Genomic DNA, 20,373 nt, shown 5'->3' with positions numbered 1-20,373 from the left:
CTAGAGCACGATTTCTGTTCTCATCCTGAAGCAAAGTTCTTAACTTGTTTTTTTTTTTTTTTATTAAATATTTATTGGTATTTTCGAAAAACACACAACAAACAAAAACAAAAAATAAACAAAATAAAAACAACACAAAAAAGCATATTCAAAACTAAACAGAAAAATAGAGAAAACACATACAGTTTCTGATACTTATTTTCCTCAACCTTGTTTCTCAGACCTCCTCACACCTCCCCTTCTTGTATTCCAATTTAAATTGTCAATTCAGCAAGTCCTTAACTTATTTCTTCACCTTAACTTAAACATTTATTCTAACATACTGTTATTTTACTTTACTTCTTTTTTCCATTTCCTCAATTTATTTTTAACAGCCTTATTTTCACTTAATTTAAAAAAAAAGAAAAAAAACCAATTTCACCTTATTAAAATTACGCATCAATACTTATACCTCATTAATTTATTCTTAAACCTTTTTCCTAAAGTCGACCAAAATTTCCCTTCCACGGTTTACCCAATTTCCTTACCACTAACAAAATATAAAACAAACAAAGCAATGCAAATTATCCTTATGTACCCTTTGGATTCCCAACCTCCACCCACCCTTCTCCCGGTTCCAGTCCCCAACCAATATCCATCAGTCTTTATATTATTTATTTAGCCTGGAGATCTCAGGTCCGAGGCCCTTATGTCTCTCTCAGTTCCTTTCTGCCGGTCTCTTTGATAGACCTTGATGTTAAGCCCCAGGTCTCGGAGGGGCTCCGGCCCAACAGAATCGGTGTTGCTTCTAGCCAGTCCTCCATACTTAAAAGCAAAAGCAAAGCCTATGGGGTATTCCAACTCTTGTTTCAAATTTCTTTCAAATCCAAATGTCCCCACAGCTCCAGCTTCCACCTTCAACAAATTTATAATCCTCAGGTCTTCAGATCTCCTCAAAAGAGGATCTCTCCATTTTCCAAACTCCCAATCAAACCAGGCTTTCCGCATCCAGTTTTTATTGTCCTTTTTTATCATCATGTCAGGCCTCATATTGTAGCTCTCCTTTGACTCCTGCAAACCTCCATCTCCTCCTTCGTTTTCTTCAGAAAGAACATATTGCTCCATCGTGTCTACGCTTTCGGTTTCATTTATTTGTTCAGTTGAATAGGCTTCCTGTTTCAAATCCTTATCAGACTCCAAGCTGTTGTTTACTGTCCAGTGTAATAGCGATACCTCTGTAGACAAAGCATCGTACTCATCTTGTAAGTTTCCCAAGAGAACAAGTGCTCTGTCCAATTCTGCTTGGAATTTAGACACTCCAGCCATTTTTGTAATGTAGTATCCTTGTTACCCCTCTAGGGGGATTTAATTCCTTGATCTTCCTTTCAGCTCAAAAACCAAAAGTCCAGTTATTTTGTATCAACCTTATTTTCAACAAGTTATCCCGAATAAACCAGCAAAAACAGCAGAAACAATGTTCTCTTTTTCCAGCTGACAACTAGCTGACTAGCAGCTCACTTGACAGCTGTCAAAATCTTCCATGCAACAGGCTTTCTCATCGGACGTTCCCGGGTCTAGGGGGGGGGTGTAGTTTCAGCTCCCAAAATTCTTTTTATCCTCCAGAATATCTCCTTATAATGTCCAGACCGTGAGGTCAGGATCTTTTGTTAAAAAAAGCAAGAAACAGATTCTCTCGACCTTAGCTGCCCAGTCCTTTGCTTTAAGTTGTTTACAAAGAGGGGGGGGGTGGACTTCCTTTTTAGCCCCTTCCCGCTCGTTCCAAATCCAAAATAAGAAATTTTTTAAAGTTCCAATCTCCGTATTACTCACGGGTTGATGTTTTAGAGTCCAATCGGTCTTGGAAGAAGTTGGCGCTCTCTGTCAATGGCTTGCGGCTTCACTCCGTAGACGAGGGAGTACTCTCAGCACCACACCCCACCCTGCCTCCGTTCCGAAGCCTTTAAAAAGGCTCCGTCGCGGATTGGGGGGGCGCAAATGGTGCCCGCCGAGTCTCTGTGTTCACAGGCATCCGCGCCTGTGATTTTAAGGGTCCCCGCTTCGCCGCAGCGGCCAGACCCAGACGCTACGGAGCCGATTCCCTCCGGAGCTCGGAGGGAATCCGCCATTAGACAATGGCACCAACCCGGAAGTCCCACAAAGTTCTTAACTTGAAGCATTATTTCTGGGTTAGCGGAGTCTGTAACCTGAAGCGTATGTAACATGAGGTACCACTGTAATGACTCTCCAAAGTAGGGTAAAATAAAGGAGTAAACTTCGATATATTCTTGGGGTGGCATTAGACCTGTTCAATGCCTTTGGGGTGTTTTTTTTTTTTTTGGAGGGGCGGAAGTAGATTTTGGAAACATTGGCTAGAATGTTGGAAGTGTGTGTTAGAATGTAAGGAAAGTAAAAGAGAATGTTGGGAACTGGCTTTCGTATATAAACTAGACAAGAATGAAATATTGTTGGGAGGTGGTTTGATGGAATTAGAGAGGTGGTGTGTTCAACCTGATCTAGATGGGTTCCATTGCCTCTGAAGTGTGAGGTTCACATCTTGGGGCTGTTTTGGCTGAACCCATACCTTTGAGTGCCCATGTGGCATGAATCACTGGTCACTAATTCTGGCTGGTATACCACCTGATGCCTTGGAGGAAAACAGACAGCTGGTCCACTTTTCTGTGGCCTTGCAATATTCAAATTAGACCATTGCAGCATATTGCATATGAGGCTACCTCTCAAAAATGTCATTTTGTCCAAAATCCTGCTGCTAGGTTGTTAGCTGTAGGTCAGGGTGAGGCCAGCTAAATGACCACCAAGGAATAGCTACATTATATGCTGGTTCATTTCCAGACAGAATTTGAAGTTCTGGTATGCACTCCCTTGTCACGGTTGGACCATTATCTGGTGAAATTTGGATAGGTAGTGTAAAGGTAGTGGATCCTTTCTAACCCAATGATTCCAGCTATCTGAGTGAGATTCCTTTCCCCACTAAGGGAATGTGGGATAGCTAGATCTTGCCCGGGCATGTTTCAGTGTTACTTGAATGTTTATCAACTTGGAATAGACAAAGATTGACTTGGCTGGATCCCCTTTATGGATTTCCCCACTTCTTCATCTCAGGAATTGAAGCAAGGAAGGAAGCGGGGGGGGGGGGGGGAGGGGGAGGGGGAGGAAGGAGCCAGGACATCTATCTAACCATCGGTCACATTTATAAATTGCTTTACAATCCACTGCACTCCAGGCAGTGAGCAATAAAGTTAATAGGCACAATAAAAAACAACAGTAATTGACTATAAATATACAGTGATCCAAATAAGAAAATTCAAGCATAAGCAATGCCAGTCCAGTCCTCAGCTCTCCAGCTAGAGAGACAGCCACCAGCTCTCCAATCGATTTAAACAATGCAAGGCAAATACTCTTTGAAGTATTACAGTGGGAGTTGGACAGATGAACTTCCTTGGTAAGGGAATTCCATGCTCATGCAAGAGTTAAAAAGAGTTCTACACACTTCTGAACTTTAATTCTGACTCCTTTATGATGCTGTAAACATGACATTCAGACTGTACAAATATGGGCTTTTCGCAGAGCCATAGCTACGAGGGTGCTAGCCAGCCTTTCGCCATATCCAACACACGCCCACCCTTTTCCCTTTCTTGAATTATCCGCAGGCCTCATTCACTTCGGGCTGTATCACTTGGGAGATTCAGAAAGACTCTTCTTCCCATGCGTTACCATCTTGAGACCCGTGGTTCATACTCCGCTCAGAGCACAAAATGAGCTAGCAATCTATGTTAAGGTTAACAGATGTCCCCGTTTCCCGGGGACAGTCCCCGGATTTACAAATCAGTCGCCATACAAAATCCATTGAAGTTGAAAAGTGTCCCCAGATTCATTGAAAAAGAAATCTGGTAACCTTAATCTATGTGCGCTGCCTTTAGCGCAGAGTGCGATTAGCTCACTTGTTTGAGTCCACTGAGCGATTTGCGCTTTTTTTGCACGCACCTGCTTCCTGCTGGTACGGTGGATCCAGGGAACGGCTGCTGCTGCTTCGCTTTTCGTGTGTGGACAGGAGGGGAGGTTGGTTGGTTGCTGGCTTTCCAGGGCAGGTGGGTTTTTTTTTTGTGGTGGTGGGGCGCCTGAGTGTCCCTTTGGCGCATTCACCTCTACAACCGCTCCGCTGCCTTGCTGCGCGCCTTTTTGGAGCAGCGGCTGCAAAGCTTGGGAAGTGCGCAGCAACTTGTGCCGCTTTGCAACTGTGCAGGCCGGCGCGGCGGGAAAAGGAGAGCGCTGTTGTGTGAGAGCCGAGCAGCACTTGGCCCGGGGTGAAGCGGCGGCTGCTGCATTGTGCAAGCGCTCTTTGGGCAGGCTAGAGTTACACGGAGGGATGCGGAGGAGGGAAGGCGCTCCCCCCTTCCCCATCCCGGCCAGTTTCCAGCAGCAGCAGAATCGACCACCTCCTTCCCCCGTCGCACCGGACGGCAGGCAGAGAACCGGCCCAGCAAAGAGACACGGAGGGGTGGGAGGCCGGAGGAGGGGCAGAGGGGAGGGAACAAACAAGTAAATAAGTCCTGGTCGAGGGGCCGCACATTGGCGAGCCCAGAAGCTGCAACAGCGCCTCGCCTGTCTCCTCGCGTCCCTCTCTCTCCGCGCACTGGGCGGCAGCAGCAAGTTTTCAGCCAGAGGACTCCCCGGCGTGCTGGGCCGGAGAGGCTTGGCTGGCTCCGGGGAAAGGTCTCTCGGAGGCGCCAGGCTCGGCGTTGCGCAGCTCCGGCGACGAACTTGCGAGAACTTGGGCAGGGAGCCCCGAGGGAAGGCGGGCGAGCGGGCGTCTTCGCCTCTCCGTCAGCCCCGGCCCTCCCCGCGGAGGTGGCCGTCGGGCGGCCAGGCTGAGCGAGCGAGGGAGAAGCGGCTGCCGGGGCGCGAGGCTGGGGGGACGCGGCCGAGGCGGCCGTCGGCGAGGCGCTCGCGGGAGGGCAGCCCGGGGGGAGCCGTCTTCGGCAGCGGCGGGCCCGGCGGGGATGGCTGCGACGGGCATCACCACGCTCCCCGCGATGCCCGACGACGGCGGCGGAGGCAGTGGCGGCACCTTCGCGCCCGGACACTTTAAGGATCCCAAGCGCCTCTACTGCAAAAACGGCGGCTTCTTCCTGAGGATCAACCCCGACGGCAGAGTGGATGGAGTCCGGGAGAAGAGCGACCCGTACAGTAAGTACCGACCTGCCCGCCGTCTCTGCCCTCAAACCGACGGGGCCCCGCTGGCCTCATCCTCAGTCCCAAACCAGTGAGGCGCTTCCATGTTTTAAAACTCCCCGAGGGTCAGTTAATTTAAAGAACATTGGCTGTGGTTTCACGCAGGTGATATCTCCTCAGGTTATCTTTGGGTTTTATGAAGTTTCGAAAAACAAACAAAAACACCACAATAACTGTGACAAATATTTTTAAAATGCAGTAAAGCAGGGATGGGAGACCTGTGGCAGGCTAGATTTTGGACTCCTAGTTTCCCTCAGCCCCAGCCAGCATGGCCAGTGGTCAGTGGTGTTGGAAGTCAAGCCTCAACAACACCTGGAGGGTCACAGGTTCCTCACCTCTGGTTTAAAACGAAGGCCATCTCTGGGCAAAAGGCAGATGAGCAGATATAACAAATCTCTAGGTGAAGTCCCATTAAATTCAATGCATCTGGCTCCCAGCTGTGTTTAGGAATTCAGGGAGAACGGGCTGTGGGAACTGTAGCTGGTGGGTAGTGTTTTTTTTTCAAAAATTTAAGCCAGTTGTCAGAATAAGATCTATCACTGCTTGCAGCTTTCTACACACACACAACCAACATGCTATGGTTCCCACAGCCAAATACATGATCCCCATCAATAGGAGCTTCCCTGCTCTTACCTAGCACTAACATTGCTTAACATCATCCATCACCCACTTTCCCCTGGTTTCCCTCAAATTGCTGGAAATAATTGCTATGTCCACTGCTTTCAGAAACTTATGTCCAGCAGAGATGGACTTCCCTGTTGTCTTCACCTTCAGCTGTCGACACCACCTGAGATCTTTCCTACATAACCAGTCCTAGTTTTGAACCAATTTTGTTCTCCATGTTGTGTCATTTCACCTCATCTTTTCACTTGCCCCTGCTTCTATATTTTTATTTTGGCATTGTGTTATGCACACTCCTGTAGCATCTGTGTATCTTTTCCCTTTGCCTTTCATGCCATGCACTAAGTCACACTGACTGCAGCTCGGCCCCTTACCTGTCTTCTGAGTGTCTGCAACCCATAATGGGCACCAGTCCTAGGATTCCCAACAATCCCAGACATGCTCCTCAAAGCACAGAATCTCTTTCATCCCAAGGCTTGTATAACTTGCCGCTCCCGCCCTGGCTCCTGATACTTTATTCCATTCCATAAGCATTATTGCAAAGAGACTTGTTGGTCATGGGCACAATTGTTGCTTTGAGAATGAGAGGGTTTTGTTTTAAGCTTATTCAGAAATAAAGGAAACTGGTAAAAAGAGGTGACAAACTCATGAAACTGGGGGAAAGAAGGTTGTACCTAAAAAGAACAGAAAAGAAGAAACCTAGTTTTTGGATTCTAATGTTTTTGGAATATTAAAATGCTTCCTCCTTTGATTCGTTGGGTGAATTGTAAAATATTTTTTGTTATAACATTGTTCCATGCAGATATAATGTTTTATTTATTAGGAGCACTTGAATTTCAGGGTTATGAATGCCAATTATGAATTGGCATTCATAGTGACAATAAGATTAGTTGAGCAACATCATATGTCCTGTAATGCACTGACAGCAAAATCTGCTTTTAACACAGAATCCTGTAATTTTAGAACTCCCAGTTGTATTGGAATACAGTGATTTTTAATGTTATGGGGATTCCGTCTGCCTCAGTGTTCTCATATTTGCAAATGACTTAATGGTACATTTAACACAGAGTTATTTTGGGATCAATCTAGGTAACACAAGAAGACTTGTGGCATGTAAAATGCGGCATCAATTCTCTTGCTAGCCTGCTTACATTTTATTAGGAATTAGTGTAACTCCTTTTAATGGATTCTTTAGACTTTCTGAATGTGTCAGGAAATGTTGGTAAACTTGCTCCTGTGTTCTTTGCATCCATCTGTCTCAAGAGACAATGGCATGCACCTCTGGGGGTGACAAGCCCCCCCCCCAAAAAAATGTTGGTCTCACTGATGTGGTCCAAAAGAAAACCGAGCAATATGTTTGGCACCAGCTTGGCTGCAGGAGCTGCCAGAAGGAGGTGTACAGGGCGCCATCCAACCATCTTAGGGACACCACTCCTGATTTGTGTAGGGTTTACTCCGTAGCCTCTTCTTCTCCGAAAGACATCCCGCAAGGCAGTGGAGGTTTAGATCAGAATCACTTCTCTCTACAGCTTGTACAGAAGCCACCTTCTTGACCATTGGACCTGCTGTTGGGCTTGTCTGCTTGTTCCACCGGAGCCTGCCTTTGTATGTAGGGGAAGTCCCTAACTCAGCAAGGGTTTGAGTCCCACTGGCTCCCCTCATCTAGTTTAGCCAGCTAGTCAAAGCCGTTTCCCAGAGTGTGGCTGCCATTGCATGTTGACAGCTTCTAGGAGCCACAGATGATCTGAGAAGAGTGTGGGGACCAGAGGTGGACAAACAATTACAGAAGGAGCATGACGTGTCCCCCACTAGAGGTACTACTCCTTTCCTAACACCGCATACACTCTGGTGCAGCTCACAAACAGTGGGTGTCTCATCCTGCACCTCTCCCTTCTCGCTGCCACCTGTTTATTTGTCATCTTGAATAAGGATTCTTAGTTGCCTTAAGGGGGTCTATTTGAGTGTAGGGAGACAGTCAGCTGAATTCCAAGTCTCTCAGTCGGTAGAGCATGAGGCAATTATTCTCAGGCTTGTGAGTTCAAGCTCTTTTTGCTGTTGTGCAAATAAGATTCCTGCACTGCACAGAGTTAGACTAGATGACCCTCATGGTCCCTTCCACCTTTATGATTCTATTCTAACTTCAGCCTGTCACCTGTCCTGACCTCCCAAGCACTTTAAATCAGAAGCAGAGTAATGTTGGTGGTGGGGGAAATAAACAGCCTTTGAGCGTGTCCAGAAACCAATATAGCCCAAAAATTTGACTGATGTTTATTTAGGACCATGGAAGAAACAGTGAGTAGACACAATCAAAAGGAAGGTCTAAATCTAAGGCAGAGTATTGATCTATCTAATTTTATATTAAATAGATTAGTACAGCACCATGTACTCTGAAATTCATAGCCTCTGGAGGTGGTTCCAGGATTAGGAATAAAGGAATGTTGGCAAGGGCTCTTGACTCATCTGGGCTCTGATTGTCAGGTGCCTCTGAGCAGGAGTTGCTTGTGGCCAGGACTGGGGGCATAACTCCTGGGGGTGGGGCCTAGAGGAGGAAGCGATCAGAGGGTTAATGGGGAAGAGATGGGGATACTGTCAGAGTATTAGGCAGCAGTCTTTCCTTCGCTTGTACATTGAGACTTGGTGGTAAGTATGTCATCTGTCAGCTCCTAGGGAATGGAAGCTGCGTGAACAGTTATTAGCATCACTGTGGCTACAAACAGCTAATGTGGATTTGGAGGTGCTGGTAGTCAGGTGGGTGAATACTGTATTTCTTGTATTGCATGTGCAAATACTCCTGGGTGTTGCTCTTCTACTACCAATATCAGTTTTGTTCATATAAGTATAGTTGTAGGCTGCTTCTGTGACAAAAGGTTAAGGTTGGAAAGATCTATGTATCTTTGTGAGTCATATATGAATTTGCTAGCTTCAGGCTGGGATTCCAAGGAGATCTGGGTGTTAAGTCCTTCAGACATTACACTTGCTGCAGTTTAATTCCTATGAACGGAAATTGTGGTTCTGGAAAGTTTTTTTCTGCTATCAGAAACAAGTCTGGGCAAAGATTCAGCCGATTTAAGCTGAATCTATATTCAACCATACAAAGAAACATTAAAAGTATTAAAATACAGAGCAGTGCTAAAATATTCATGCTGATTACATGCCCTCATATGTGTTAACTTCATTTCCTCACTACATTTCCCCCTACACTGGTTACATAAAATGGATTACAGAACAAAGCATAATACTCTACTTACACTGCTCATGTTTATGATAAAGGATAATATTTGTATTTTTGAGCGTGTGGAATATATCATTTATTCATAATCTTTTCATCCCGTTGCAAGGCCTGTAAATATTTATTTGTAATCTTAGATGCATTTAAGCTGTATATCGGAAACAAGTGATCTCTGGGAGATAAGTACTCATTAGTGGATTAGTTCTTAGAAGAGATGTGTTTACAGTAACTTGCATCATTCCAAATTAGTATGTGCTGAAGATTAAAAGCACAGATTGACCTAATCGTTCATTCCTTTGTGAGCAAGAGTTTTTCTCAGCACGTTGATATATTACTTTGTCCTCAAAGCTGTTATTTTTGACCAAAAAGTAGAAACGCAGGGTTCTGTGGTACTTGTGCATATGATACAAGAAACACACACAAAAATATTCTAGCCCATTTCCCTCCCCTGCCCTCCCTTCCACATTTACCCTTTTCAAGTTTTTCTGCTTTGTATGTGGTCATCACCTAACATGTTCTGAAAGATTGAGGGATCTCTTGTAAGGAGCATCACTGAAACTTGGTAAAGTGTACGCAGAGTGGCATGAGGCTTAATAATATATTTTTCCATCACAAGTCTGCTTGAGTTATCTACACTAAGGTAACAGTATTCTGTATTTTTTATCTATTTCCTATCAGTTTCCTGTGTGTTGGGCTATCAGTATAGGTTGCCCTGAGGCAATGCTTGCATTGGACAAAGTTTATATGTGTATGCTAAAGAACTGAGAATTCTGGGTTGTTATCAAAAAATATGACTCAGTTAGATTTTACCCCCAGCAAGGGATAGGCAGAAAGGTGTCCATGTGTGAAAAGAACAATAAAGTACACCCTGAGGGAAACTAGTGTTGATATCCAGTGACCTGTTTATTGAGCATTCATTTTGATTTGTTTGCACAAAATTTATAGGGAGGTTAGACAGCAATGGCTATTTGTCAGGCATTCATTCTGATTTGTTTGCAGGAAGGTTAAACAATGTTGTATGTCAAACAAATGTTACCCCCATACTTTCCAGTGGTTTCACCTTTACTTTTAAAAAAATGCAAAAAATCCAATTTTGGGAAGAAGCAAGTTTATTGCTCAAGAACTCAAAATCAGTTTTAATTGCACAACCTGACTTTGCTGGTAGGTGACTGCATCCCCCCTAAAAATACAGTGGTACCTCGGGTTAAGTACTTAATTCATTCCGGAGGTCCCTTCTTAACCTGAAACTGTTCTTAACCTGAAGCACCACTGGGTGCTAATGAAGCTAATGGGGCCTCCTCTTGCTGCTGCTGCGCCGCCGGAGCACGATTTCTGTTCTCATCCTGAAGCAAAGTTCTTAACCCGAGATACTACTTCTGGGTTAGCGGGGTCTGTAACCTGAAGCGTATATAACCTGAAGCGTATGTAACCCGAGGTACCACTTAGAAGTGTTCTAAAGCAGGTGAGGGTAGCTGATGGGTCCCAAACCCTCAGTGAGTTCGGGACTTCCCCTGCATGTGAAGACAGCTGATTGAGTGGATGAGACCAATAGTGGGTCCAGCGGTCAAGAAGGCGGTTTCTGCATGTGCATCATGAGTGGGTGGGTGGGAATGGGGCTCATCAACCTGGGAAGGTAGCCCATCTAGGAGAAGGAAAACTCTGATCCTAAACCTCCGCTGCCTTGCGGGATATCTTTGTGAGAAGAAAAGGCTAAGGAGCAAACCATACACACATCCAGAGTGGAGTCCCTAAGACAGTTGGATGGTGCCTTGTGCGTCTCTTTCTGGCAGTCCTTGCAGCCAAGCTGGTGTCAAGCATATTGCTCTGCTTTCCTTTGGACCACATCAGCAAGGCCGAGAATGAGGTCTTGTCATCTGGCCAACCCGGTACCTCCATATCCACAGCCCAGGCTCGTGCCCCAGGGAAGTTGCTTCGGTGCTGCTGACACAGCGGTTTGACTTCACCCCCGGAGGTGCACTCCATTGTCTCTCAAGACAGACAGATACCAGCAGCGTGTATGTCCCTTAAATGAAATGGTTTGTATTAATATCCAATTAAAATATATTTGAGAGTGCTTTTTTAAATAACACAAACAAAACTAATAATGCGGAACGGTCAATGAACCTTGATTTGAGGCTGACAGTAAACATTGTGGTTTTTCATATATGACAGATTACTTGCACTCAGCAACAATAGTTCATATTTGGAATTCAACTGTCCTGCATGGGCCTTTTTTCTGGACTTGGACTAGTGCGCCCCATTTATTTATGCCATTTATTTACCACTTTTCATTTAAAATTGCAACATAGTTCAGAAATAAAAATGACAATGCAAAAAATTAATAGAAGAAAATACATTAACATCATAGAGGCTTCATGCTCACAAACATGGCTTGATTCCTGGGTTCAGCAACTGGATCCATTTACATGATGCTTGTTTATGGATTAGGGTCCCATGCAGTGTTGAACATATGGTTGGTGCTGTCCGGTTTGACAGTGCTGATTACCTGCTCAGGAAAGGATGTCTCTTTTCTTAAGGAAAAGTTAGGTAACCAAAAGTTAGGTAATTCTGCTTCATATATTCTTCTCAGAGGCCTTTTTTCTGGCGAAAAGCCTGCTACTCTAACCAGGTTGGTTCGTTGACTTCATTATCAAGCTGTTTGGTTGCACCTAAACTGGGGTCATGATTTCTTTTGGTCCCACTTCCTTCCTATTCTATCCCTTCCTTACAATCTTTTTTTTTCTTTCTGCTGAGGGCCCATGGCTAAAGGTTAACGATCATTCACATTTTCTATGCTGTAATAGTACTCTTCCTCAGTATTCTGTACTCTGCTTTCTCAAGTGAATGGTGCATGGCTATCTAGGTCAGGGCTAGCCAATGTGGTGCCCTCCAGATGTTGTTGGACTACAGCTCCCATCATCCCTAGGCACTGCCTGTGTCATCTGGGGATGATGGGAGCTATAGTCTAACAATATCTCAAGGGAACCACGCTGGCCACTTTTAGGCTTCCATAATGTCTCTTCCACCTTTGGCTTTCTAACGCTTAACATTTGCAGCCAGAAACCTTACCAAGTGATGAATAAAAAAAACCTCCTTTTCTCTCTCATCCTGCACCTTCAAGTTCCTATTCTTTCTCTCACTAAAAACCGTCCTGATTTCTCACCATTCTTAGTGCTGAATCATGTTCTGTTGGAACAATTTCCTTTCCTTTTGCTAATTTTCGCTCCGTCTTCTGTCCTGTCTCATTTTAAATTGCCTTTTTCATGGTCCACCTTGCCTTCTTTCATTTATTCCCACCCCATTTTTGTAAAAATAAGAAGAAGCTAGAAGTTACTCTTTCTCTCCAGCTACCATCTCCTTTCTACCTCAATTTTTTTTCACCTCAATTAACCCTTTTTACAATTCTTGTCATTTTTCCCCCAGTCCTTGTAAGATTCCCAGGAAAATGTCATCCTTAGTTGCTTGCTTGATGTTACACAGCAGATGCCTCTTTCTCTCTCTTTTTAAAGGAAAGCAATTGTGGTAGGCTGCCAGTTTGACTGGAAGAATGAATAGTGAGGCAGAAAGACTGCTTAACCTGTTCTCCTCTGGTCATTTTTTCCACTAAGGCTCCCTGCTCTCCTGCTGTCCCTTGGAAGCAAAAAGGTGATTGTGTACCAAACAAAAGTGCAGTTATTCATGGGATCCTAGATTTGGTTCCTGGTTGAAGTTTAGTGCTGCTGCAGCTGCTGCTGCAAGGACAAAAAAAATGAACAAATCAAGGCATCCTGCTCTTCATCTGCTAAGGGAATCTTAAGCATTGTTCTGCCTTCTATAAAGCCTACCTTGTTTTAGTGGACTTTGATGTGAATAACCAAACGAAATCAGAACTCACTTTTGGTTAGTAAGCATGCAATCACAGAATGAAAAACAACACTTTTTAAAAAAGGAATAGCAGTTCTGTTTGGCTCAATGCAATCTCATGACTTCTTGATGAAAAAAATAATAGATCACCTTGTTTAATCTCACTTATGGATCTGTGGGTGTCATCTTCAGCTATGTTTTCATTAAGGTGCTGCGCTGTGTTCATTAATAATAATACTGCTGTATCCTATGTAAAGCAGGGCATCAGTTCCGAGTTTCTCAACTTGCTATTTATTACATATATATTTAGATAATGTATGCCCCACATTTCTTGCTTCGAAAGAGAAAGTGGCTTGCATCCTTACAATGAAGTGCAGTGGTCAAGTCATCTCTGTCTCTGATTGTAGAGAAGTATAACCTCCAGATTATGTGGCTTCTGGGACATCCTCCTAGGGGCCATTGAATCACTTGCAATCTCATGACTAAGTTCCGTTACACCAGATTCAGTGTCTTAGTACAGTGGTACCTCTGGTTGCGAACAGGATCCATTCTGGAGGCCCGTTCACAACATAAAAAGCCCGCAACCTGAAGCGCCGTATCTGTGCAGGCGCATGGTGCAATTTGGCGCTTGTGCGCATGCGTTAGCGGCGAAACCCGGAAGTAACCCTTTCAGGTACTTCCAGGTTGCCGCGGGACACAACCTGAAAAAACGTAACATGAAGCAAACATAACATGATGTATGACTGTAAATCATTTTTAAAGTGTCCTCCTTTTTTGCTTTTAGGCAACCTAAGCTTTCGTCAATCGAAGATACCATCATCAGTTTTATTTAACCTGCATTCTCTTTTCTGCATCAGTTTTGTGTAAATGTTCTAGTCACACCTAACTTGCTTTACTGTTTTTCCAGAGCCTTAGGCCTAACTAAACAATATTGGGCTGTATCCAGCATTTGCTGTCTGCTAATGCAAGGTCTCTTCTGCTAGCAGATGAATGAGTTTTAGTGTTGTACAACAGAGGAATCTAACACAGTAGTTGCATTAGCAGAAACTCGTGCAACACCTTGCACAGTCTGTTGCACAACAAAGTTAGCAGCAACCTGCTTCTGCGCTCTCTTTTGCAATAACATTCCACTGGTGCAAAGCTAGTGGAGCAAGTATGCTGCTGAGTGACTTTAATTAAGCACTATGCTGGATACAACCCACAAATTTAAGCAAAGCCCACAAATTAGAATTGGGGCACTACTGAATCCTTATGAAGATGAGTGAGGCAGTGGGAATGATTTAGAGCACATTAGGCGTCTGGGGGAAAGGGGTACTAAGTCTTCCCCCTGCCCCCACCCGCAAATCACCCCTCTCTGTTTTCTCTCATTGGACTGCTGGGGTTATCTGTGTCCCTCCTTCATTGGAAATTTAGCAGCCTAGTGTGGGAGTTTGATCCTTGATCATAAAAATTGTGCAGTGAGAAAGGGTTATAAGCCCCTCTCCATTGCTTCTATGAGCAAATTTGCAGTCTCTTGCATCTGCAGTACAGGGGTTTTCTTTTTAAGAACGTTAAGAGATTTGTGATTTATCTCATGGGTAACACGTAGATTGGCTTTTTAGTCTCTCAGATTATATAACAGAATCATAGTCTTGTCCTTTCCCTTGAAACATGTTAGGAGGCTGTGGCTGGTTGAGAATGTGATAGCTGGTTGCTGGAGTTGGTTGCTGGAAGCATGCTGATGCTCCAACTTTTCTGGTGACTTCTTGCTGCTTTGTTGTATTTATTTTTTTAAAAGGTAAAGGACCCCTGACTGTTAAGTCCAGTCACGAAGGACTCTGGGGTTGCAGCACTCATCCTGATTTACTGGTCGAGGGATCCGACGTTTGTCCACAGACAGTTTTTCTGGGTCATGTGGTCAGCATGACTAAGCCGCTTCTGGCGAAACCAGAGCAGCGCACGGAAACGCCATTTACCTTCCCGCTGGAGCGGTACCTATTTATCTACTTGCACTTTGACGTGCTTTCGAACTGCTAGGTTGGCAGGAGCTGGGACCGAACAACAGGAGCTCACCCTGTTGTGGGGATTCGAACTGCTGACCTTCCGATCAGCAAACCCAAACGGCTCAGTGGTTTAGACCACAGCACCACCCGCATCCCTGTATTGATTTAGGAACCTGTAAATGGCTTTGGAGACTCTCCCTGCCCCTCTCACTGCAGTCTCTTAACTTTTAGCCAATGGCAAGCTGTTGATAGTGCCCTATTTGTGTTACGTTTGAACAGGGAAATAGATGCTGACAGGCTAAACGACTTATGCTGCTTATAAGTTAGGGTTCTTCCTAAGTTTTCTGAGATCAGAAAGCTATATTCTGTTCGTCCGAAATCTTTTTCACTTACTTATTTCTGGTTCCTGTGTGTCCATTTTTTAGGCCTTGTGACAGGTTACAACTTTGCAACTGTAAATTTGTAAACTATATTTTTAAGAACATGAGAGGAGCCTGCTGGAGGCCAGTGGCACATCTAGTCAAGCATCCTCTTCTCATGGCGACCATCTTTTTTATGCGTGTGTGCCTAACATGTAAGGCTGAATCGCATATCTATATGTCATCATTAAATCTTCTCCTATAATTTCTCTGTTCTTCTGATTGTTCCGAGAGCTTGTAAAATTCTCTATCGAAGGAATGGAACAGCAAAGCAACTTCTGCAGGTATAGATGGCCTTTGTGCTACTTCCCCCCATCATTTTTAAAGGTCTGATTTTGACTTGTTCTGGGAACATTTCAAGTAGGGAACCCAATTGCCACACCTTAGATTCACCATTACCCTTCTGGTAAGCATCATGTTAGCAGGATGTTTATATTTTAAATATATATATTTTTTAATTCTGCTAAAATGCGCTTTTTTTCTCTTTAAACATGATTAAAGTAGTCATACAATGGTAGTTCTTAAACAGACAACCAAAAAAGCATTAGCACAAATGAAGCAATTGATATTTTTTTAAAAACCCAACATGTTGAAATGATGTGATTTGACTCCTAGTCTCTTACTTATCCACAGGACCGTCTTTACCTGGGGGTGCAAGGGGTGTGGGGCACCTGGGCGCTAAATTCTGGGGGCACGCCAGGCGCCCGCCGCTGAAGCTGCATAAGCTCTTAACTATCTACCTGTTATGAAATAATAAATAATTTTGATCAAGCTGACATTCAAAGCCGGCTGCTGCTGCCGCCTCCACCCTGGCCGCTTTCTCCTCCCCAGAGTCCCGCTCTGCATGGAGAGGTGTTGCTCTCTTGCCCCCTGTCAGTGTGGCTGCTGTGTCCTTCCTCCTCCTGGGGAGCTTTTAAAAGCACCTGGATGTGAAGCTGTGCCCCTTTGCGGAGCTCGGATCCCTGGTTCTTGAGGGGCGACAGCAGCAAGACTCAGAAGAGCAGGACGCCACTGCCATGGCCTCGCCTGCAACGGCGGAGAAGTATATCTTGGGTGTAGACGTGGGCAGCACTAAATTTGGGGGCGCTGGGCGGATCTTTGCACCCTGGCGGGGCATATGCTAAAGACGGCCCTGCTTATCAATGTGGCTGTATTACAGCCACCAGTATGAACAGAACATAAAAGGTAAAGGGACCCCTGACCATTAGGTCCAGTCGTGGCTGACTCTGGGGTTGCGACGCTCATCTCGCTTTATTGGCCAAGGGAGCCGGCGTACAGCATGACTAAGTCGCTTCTGGCGAACCAGAGCAGCGCACGGAAACGCCGTTTACCTTCCCGCTGGAGCGGTGCCTATTTATCTTCTTGCACTTTGACATGCTTTCGAACTGCTAGGTTGGCAGGAGCAGGGACAGAGGAACGGGAGCTCACCCCGTCGCGGGGATTCGAACTGCCGACCTTCTGATCGGCAAGTCCTAGGCTCTGTGGTTTAACCCACAGCGCCACCCGTGTCCCTTATTAACAGAACATAGCAGGATGCATATGTAAAAAAATGCTGTCGCTGCTGAAGTGTAGAAAGTCATCTGCTGTCACTTATAGCGGGAGAGCAACGACTGGGTTGCGTTAAAAGCTCCGTCTGGAAGCACTACATAGACTATGGTTGGTGAGCACTTTTGCCTATTTGTGTATGTTTATGTTGTGTGAAGTGTCTTTTCCAGTATAATCCTATGCATGTCTATTTGGAGGTGAGTCCCATTGAGTTGATTCCAACTTTCACGTCTTTTAGCATCCTTCCCTGAGTATATTAGTTCTTGGAGGTACGTTTAGCTGCTTTCTAGTACCAGGCAAAGAAGACTCCCAATTAATTGTTCCTGTGCTCTTTAGTTGAATGTGCAGGAGCAAGATTTAACTTATATGCATTTGGCCCAGTTACTTAACCGCAGTGTATGTCACGCAGGGGCCTCATGAAAGGATTTTCCTTAGAGGGCCTCTGCAAATATGTTGGAGATGGGCCTCGAACTCTTGGCTTGGAACTGCCTTTTCCGTAGCAGAGATGGTAGTAATGGTAGTCATTGATCCAGGGACGTGCAGCCTGGGTTTTTTCAGTGAGTACACAAACTCCCTTCTTGTAAACTGAAGTGTTTTGCTGATTATTTTGTCAGTTGATGTAAATTAGTTGCACGCTAGAGAGATGGTAAAAGTTCAGATGGTGTGTATGATTTTTCTTCACCTTCTTTCCTCTCCTTGTAAGATTCAAACCCTTTTTATTTGCTTTCTCACGTTATCTGGATTTTGATTTGTTGTGTATAATAATCTCTTATTTGATAATCAAATATTTGGGAGGGAAGATTATCACAGAAGTTACTAAAAAAAAAAGACGAGGGATGGGGAAGCAGGGAGACAGCTAGGCTTGACAATATTAAGTGCTGATCATGGGATTAAAACTGTCTTAAAAAGGACTAAGCTTTTGTAACGGCTTATATAAAAATATTTTAACTGTGTGGGGTTTGGGTGGGAGAATGAACAACTAGCTGTACAGGGATTGTGTTTATATTGGACTCCAGTTTATATTGCTGTGATTCTGATGTTCTGATATGGCCTCGGGGGCAGTTTCCCATTTGTGAGGTGCAGCTGTATCCCTTACTATTAGCATTCAGAAAGAACCTAAAAACATTCCTGTTTACCATTTGGTGGCTGAAAGATATGGTTACTGGCAAGCAAGAAATTATTTTACATAAGTTTAAAATATGCTTTCTTTTATTTTAATTATATTTTAAAACTATTTTATATGCCTTCTTTGGTGGGGAAGGGCAAGATATACATTGGAATAAATAAATAACTGTGCTTATCAAAATGAGAAATCCATCACGGAAACATAGCTGTGGCTAAGGATGCTGGTAGTGATTTGAATCTCGCTGTGTAATCTTGTGCATGTCTACTCAGAAGTAAGTCTCATTTAATTCATTGCAGCCTTAGGTGCCTGTCCTCCTTATGTGCCACAATATGCATTGGGTTTTGAAGGACAGAACTAGCAAAACTGAATGAAAAGAGAAGGATTCCTAGGGAGGCATATATGAGTGCCATTAAAAACAATGTATAAGTTGTTCGTGTTTTTGACAATTCATTAATTCCTCGCCTCTGGAAGCAGGAGTTGTATGGAAACTCATTCTCAGTATAAATGTCACAGGCATTTTGGTTCTCAGCCCAGAGACAGTTTTCAGTGCCACCACCTTAAACATTATTCATAAACCAGGTGCTTTGGAAACAAAATATGTACTGATTGCTTTTACCAGATTTACAAAGCAATCCCATGCATGTTTGTTTTCATGTGCCATTGTGTTTGATAAGGCTTACTTCCAGGAAAAAGTATGCACCCAATCCCATATGTTATACCCATTTACCTGGGAATAAGCTCCATTAAACTCAGTGGGACTTACTTCTGAGTAGATAGGTGTAGAATTGTGCTATAAGGCCAAAGTCCTCCACACACTTACTAAAGAGTAAGCCTCTTTCTATAAAATGGAATTCATTTATAACTGAACATTCATTGGATTGTGGTGTTAGAACCATTACAGAAATAACCAGTATGCAATTCAGTGTGTTTTTATACATAGAAAGGTTATTAAAGGCACTACAAAACCACTATTAAAATGACTGGCTTCTTCACAAAATTTCTTAACAACTACATAGGCCTGTTGGCAATATATGTATATCTATATCTTTAAGAGTCACCTAAAATGTGAAAATCAAAGATCACTTCTGAATCTCTGTTGAAAATATGTTCCACAGCATGAAACGAAGCACCCAACTTCTGGTTGAGGCCAGTCAGGCCTCTGAAACACGGGAGACAACTAACTTGTTGCCTCTGTAACACGGCCTCTATAACATGGGGGACAACTTGTTGCAGCTAAGTTGTAAATACTTTTAGAAGAAATAGTTACACTAAAGCATAAATGCATTTGTTACATGCATTATGTCATTTGTACTAGCCAGAAGAAGTGTTTCCCACTATTATGTAATGCATAAAAATTAAAGCTGGCATTGAGCAGAAAATAACCACAACTGAACAGCTCCCATTCTTCATTCAGAAGCTTGTTCTATATTAAGCAGCATTGCTCCTTTGCAGGATATGCCAGCTAATCCCAAATTATCTGCTAGCATTCCCCTGAAATGAGGCCTTTCACAGAAATTCTGTTGCATAATGCAAGTACAAAGTCTGTTGCACCTGTATCCTTGTACATCTTTTTTGTATATAGAAAAACATGGACAATAGAAGGGTTTTATAACTTGGAAAGCTGATGCAAAATCAAGTAACTTCGGGTTTCCTTTAATTTAAGAGAGACAGCATTCATCTTTCAAGTAAAGACGTACTGAAGTAAATACAGTACATAGTATAGTCACACTCCTTCTGAGTGATTCCTTCATAGTTTGAATGTAAAACATGCATCCAAGTACCTATAGCTGTTCAGTCACCAGGTGAGCAGTAGCCCAATATGCCCATATTTAAGGGCATTGGGGCACTTACTGTGGGAGGCCTTTTCTGCAATTCACCCAGATGAAGCTGCTGATTTGCATATTGGTCCATCTAGTCTTGTCTACACCAACTGGGATTGACCCAAAGCAAGTGCTCTACCACTACAGCCCATCCACCTCAACCATCCAATTCTCTATTTCCACAGAATATTTATGATGTCCCCCTTTCTCCCCTTTCACTTCTTATGTCCCTGCCACATCTGCTTCAAAGTCGTTCTAATCTTTGGCTCATTAATATAACATGTTCTGCTTTGTTCTAATACAGGCTTCCTCAACCTCAGCCCTCCAGATGTTTTGATTCCTATCAAACTCCTATCATCTCTGACCACTGGTCCTACTAGCTAGGAATCATGGGAGTTGTAGGCTAAAAACATCTGGAGGGCCGAGGCTGAGGAAGCCTGGTCTAATATATGCTAGAGCCCTAGCTCAACAAAACACTTAGTGCCAATGGTGACTTAGTTTAACCTTCATTAGTTAGAGAAACCACGTGCCATCTTACAGACTAGCAAGCAAGCTGTGG

The 20,373-nt window shown here is 44.0% G+C and overlaps 1 protein-coding gene and 1 long non-coding RNA gene across 2 annotated transcripts in view; one reads left to right on the top strand and one right to left on the bottom strand.

The window, feature by feature from the left end:
- Positions 1-20,373, bottom strand: part of LOC310742617 — a 114,390-nt gene that overhangs the window by 48,651 nt on the left and 45,366 nt on the right. The gene's annotated exons all lie outside the window — the stretch shown is intronic.
- Positions 4,964-20,373, top strand: part of FGF2 (fibroblast growth factor 2) — a 24,664-nt gene continuing 9,254 nt past the window's right edge. Inside the window, exon 1 of the mRNA XM_083572041.1 lies at positions 4,964-5,184. Coding sequence (XP_083428167.1) covers positions 4,998-5,184 — 187 coding nt within the window. The 5' untranslated portion in view covers positions 4,964-4,997. The remainder of the gene's footprint in view (positions 5,185-20,373) is intronic.

The sequence above is a fragment of the Podarcis filfolensis genome, assembly GCF_964270895.1.
Source record: "Podarcis filfolensis genome assembly, chromosome: 9".
Classification (NCBI taxonomy): domain Eukaryota; kingdom Metazoa; phylum Chordata; class Lepidosauria; order Squamata; family Lacertidae; genus Podarcis; species Podarcis filfolensis.
Note: the sequence above shows the minus strand (reverse complement) of the source record. Positions and strands in the feature narration are given on the sequence as shown.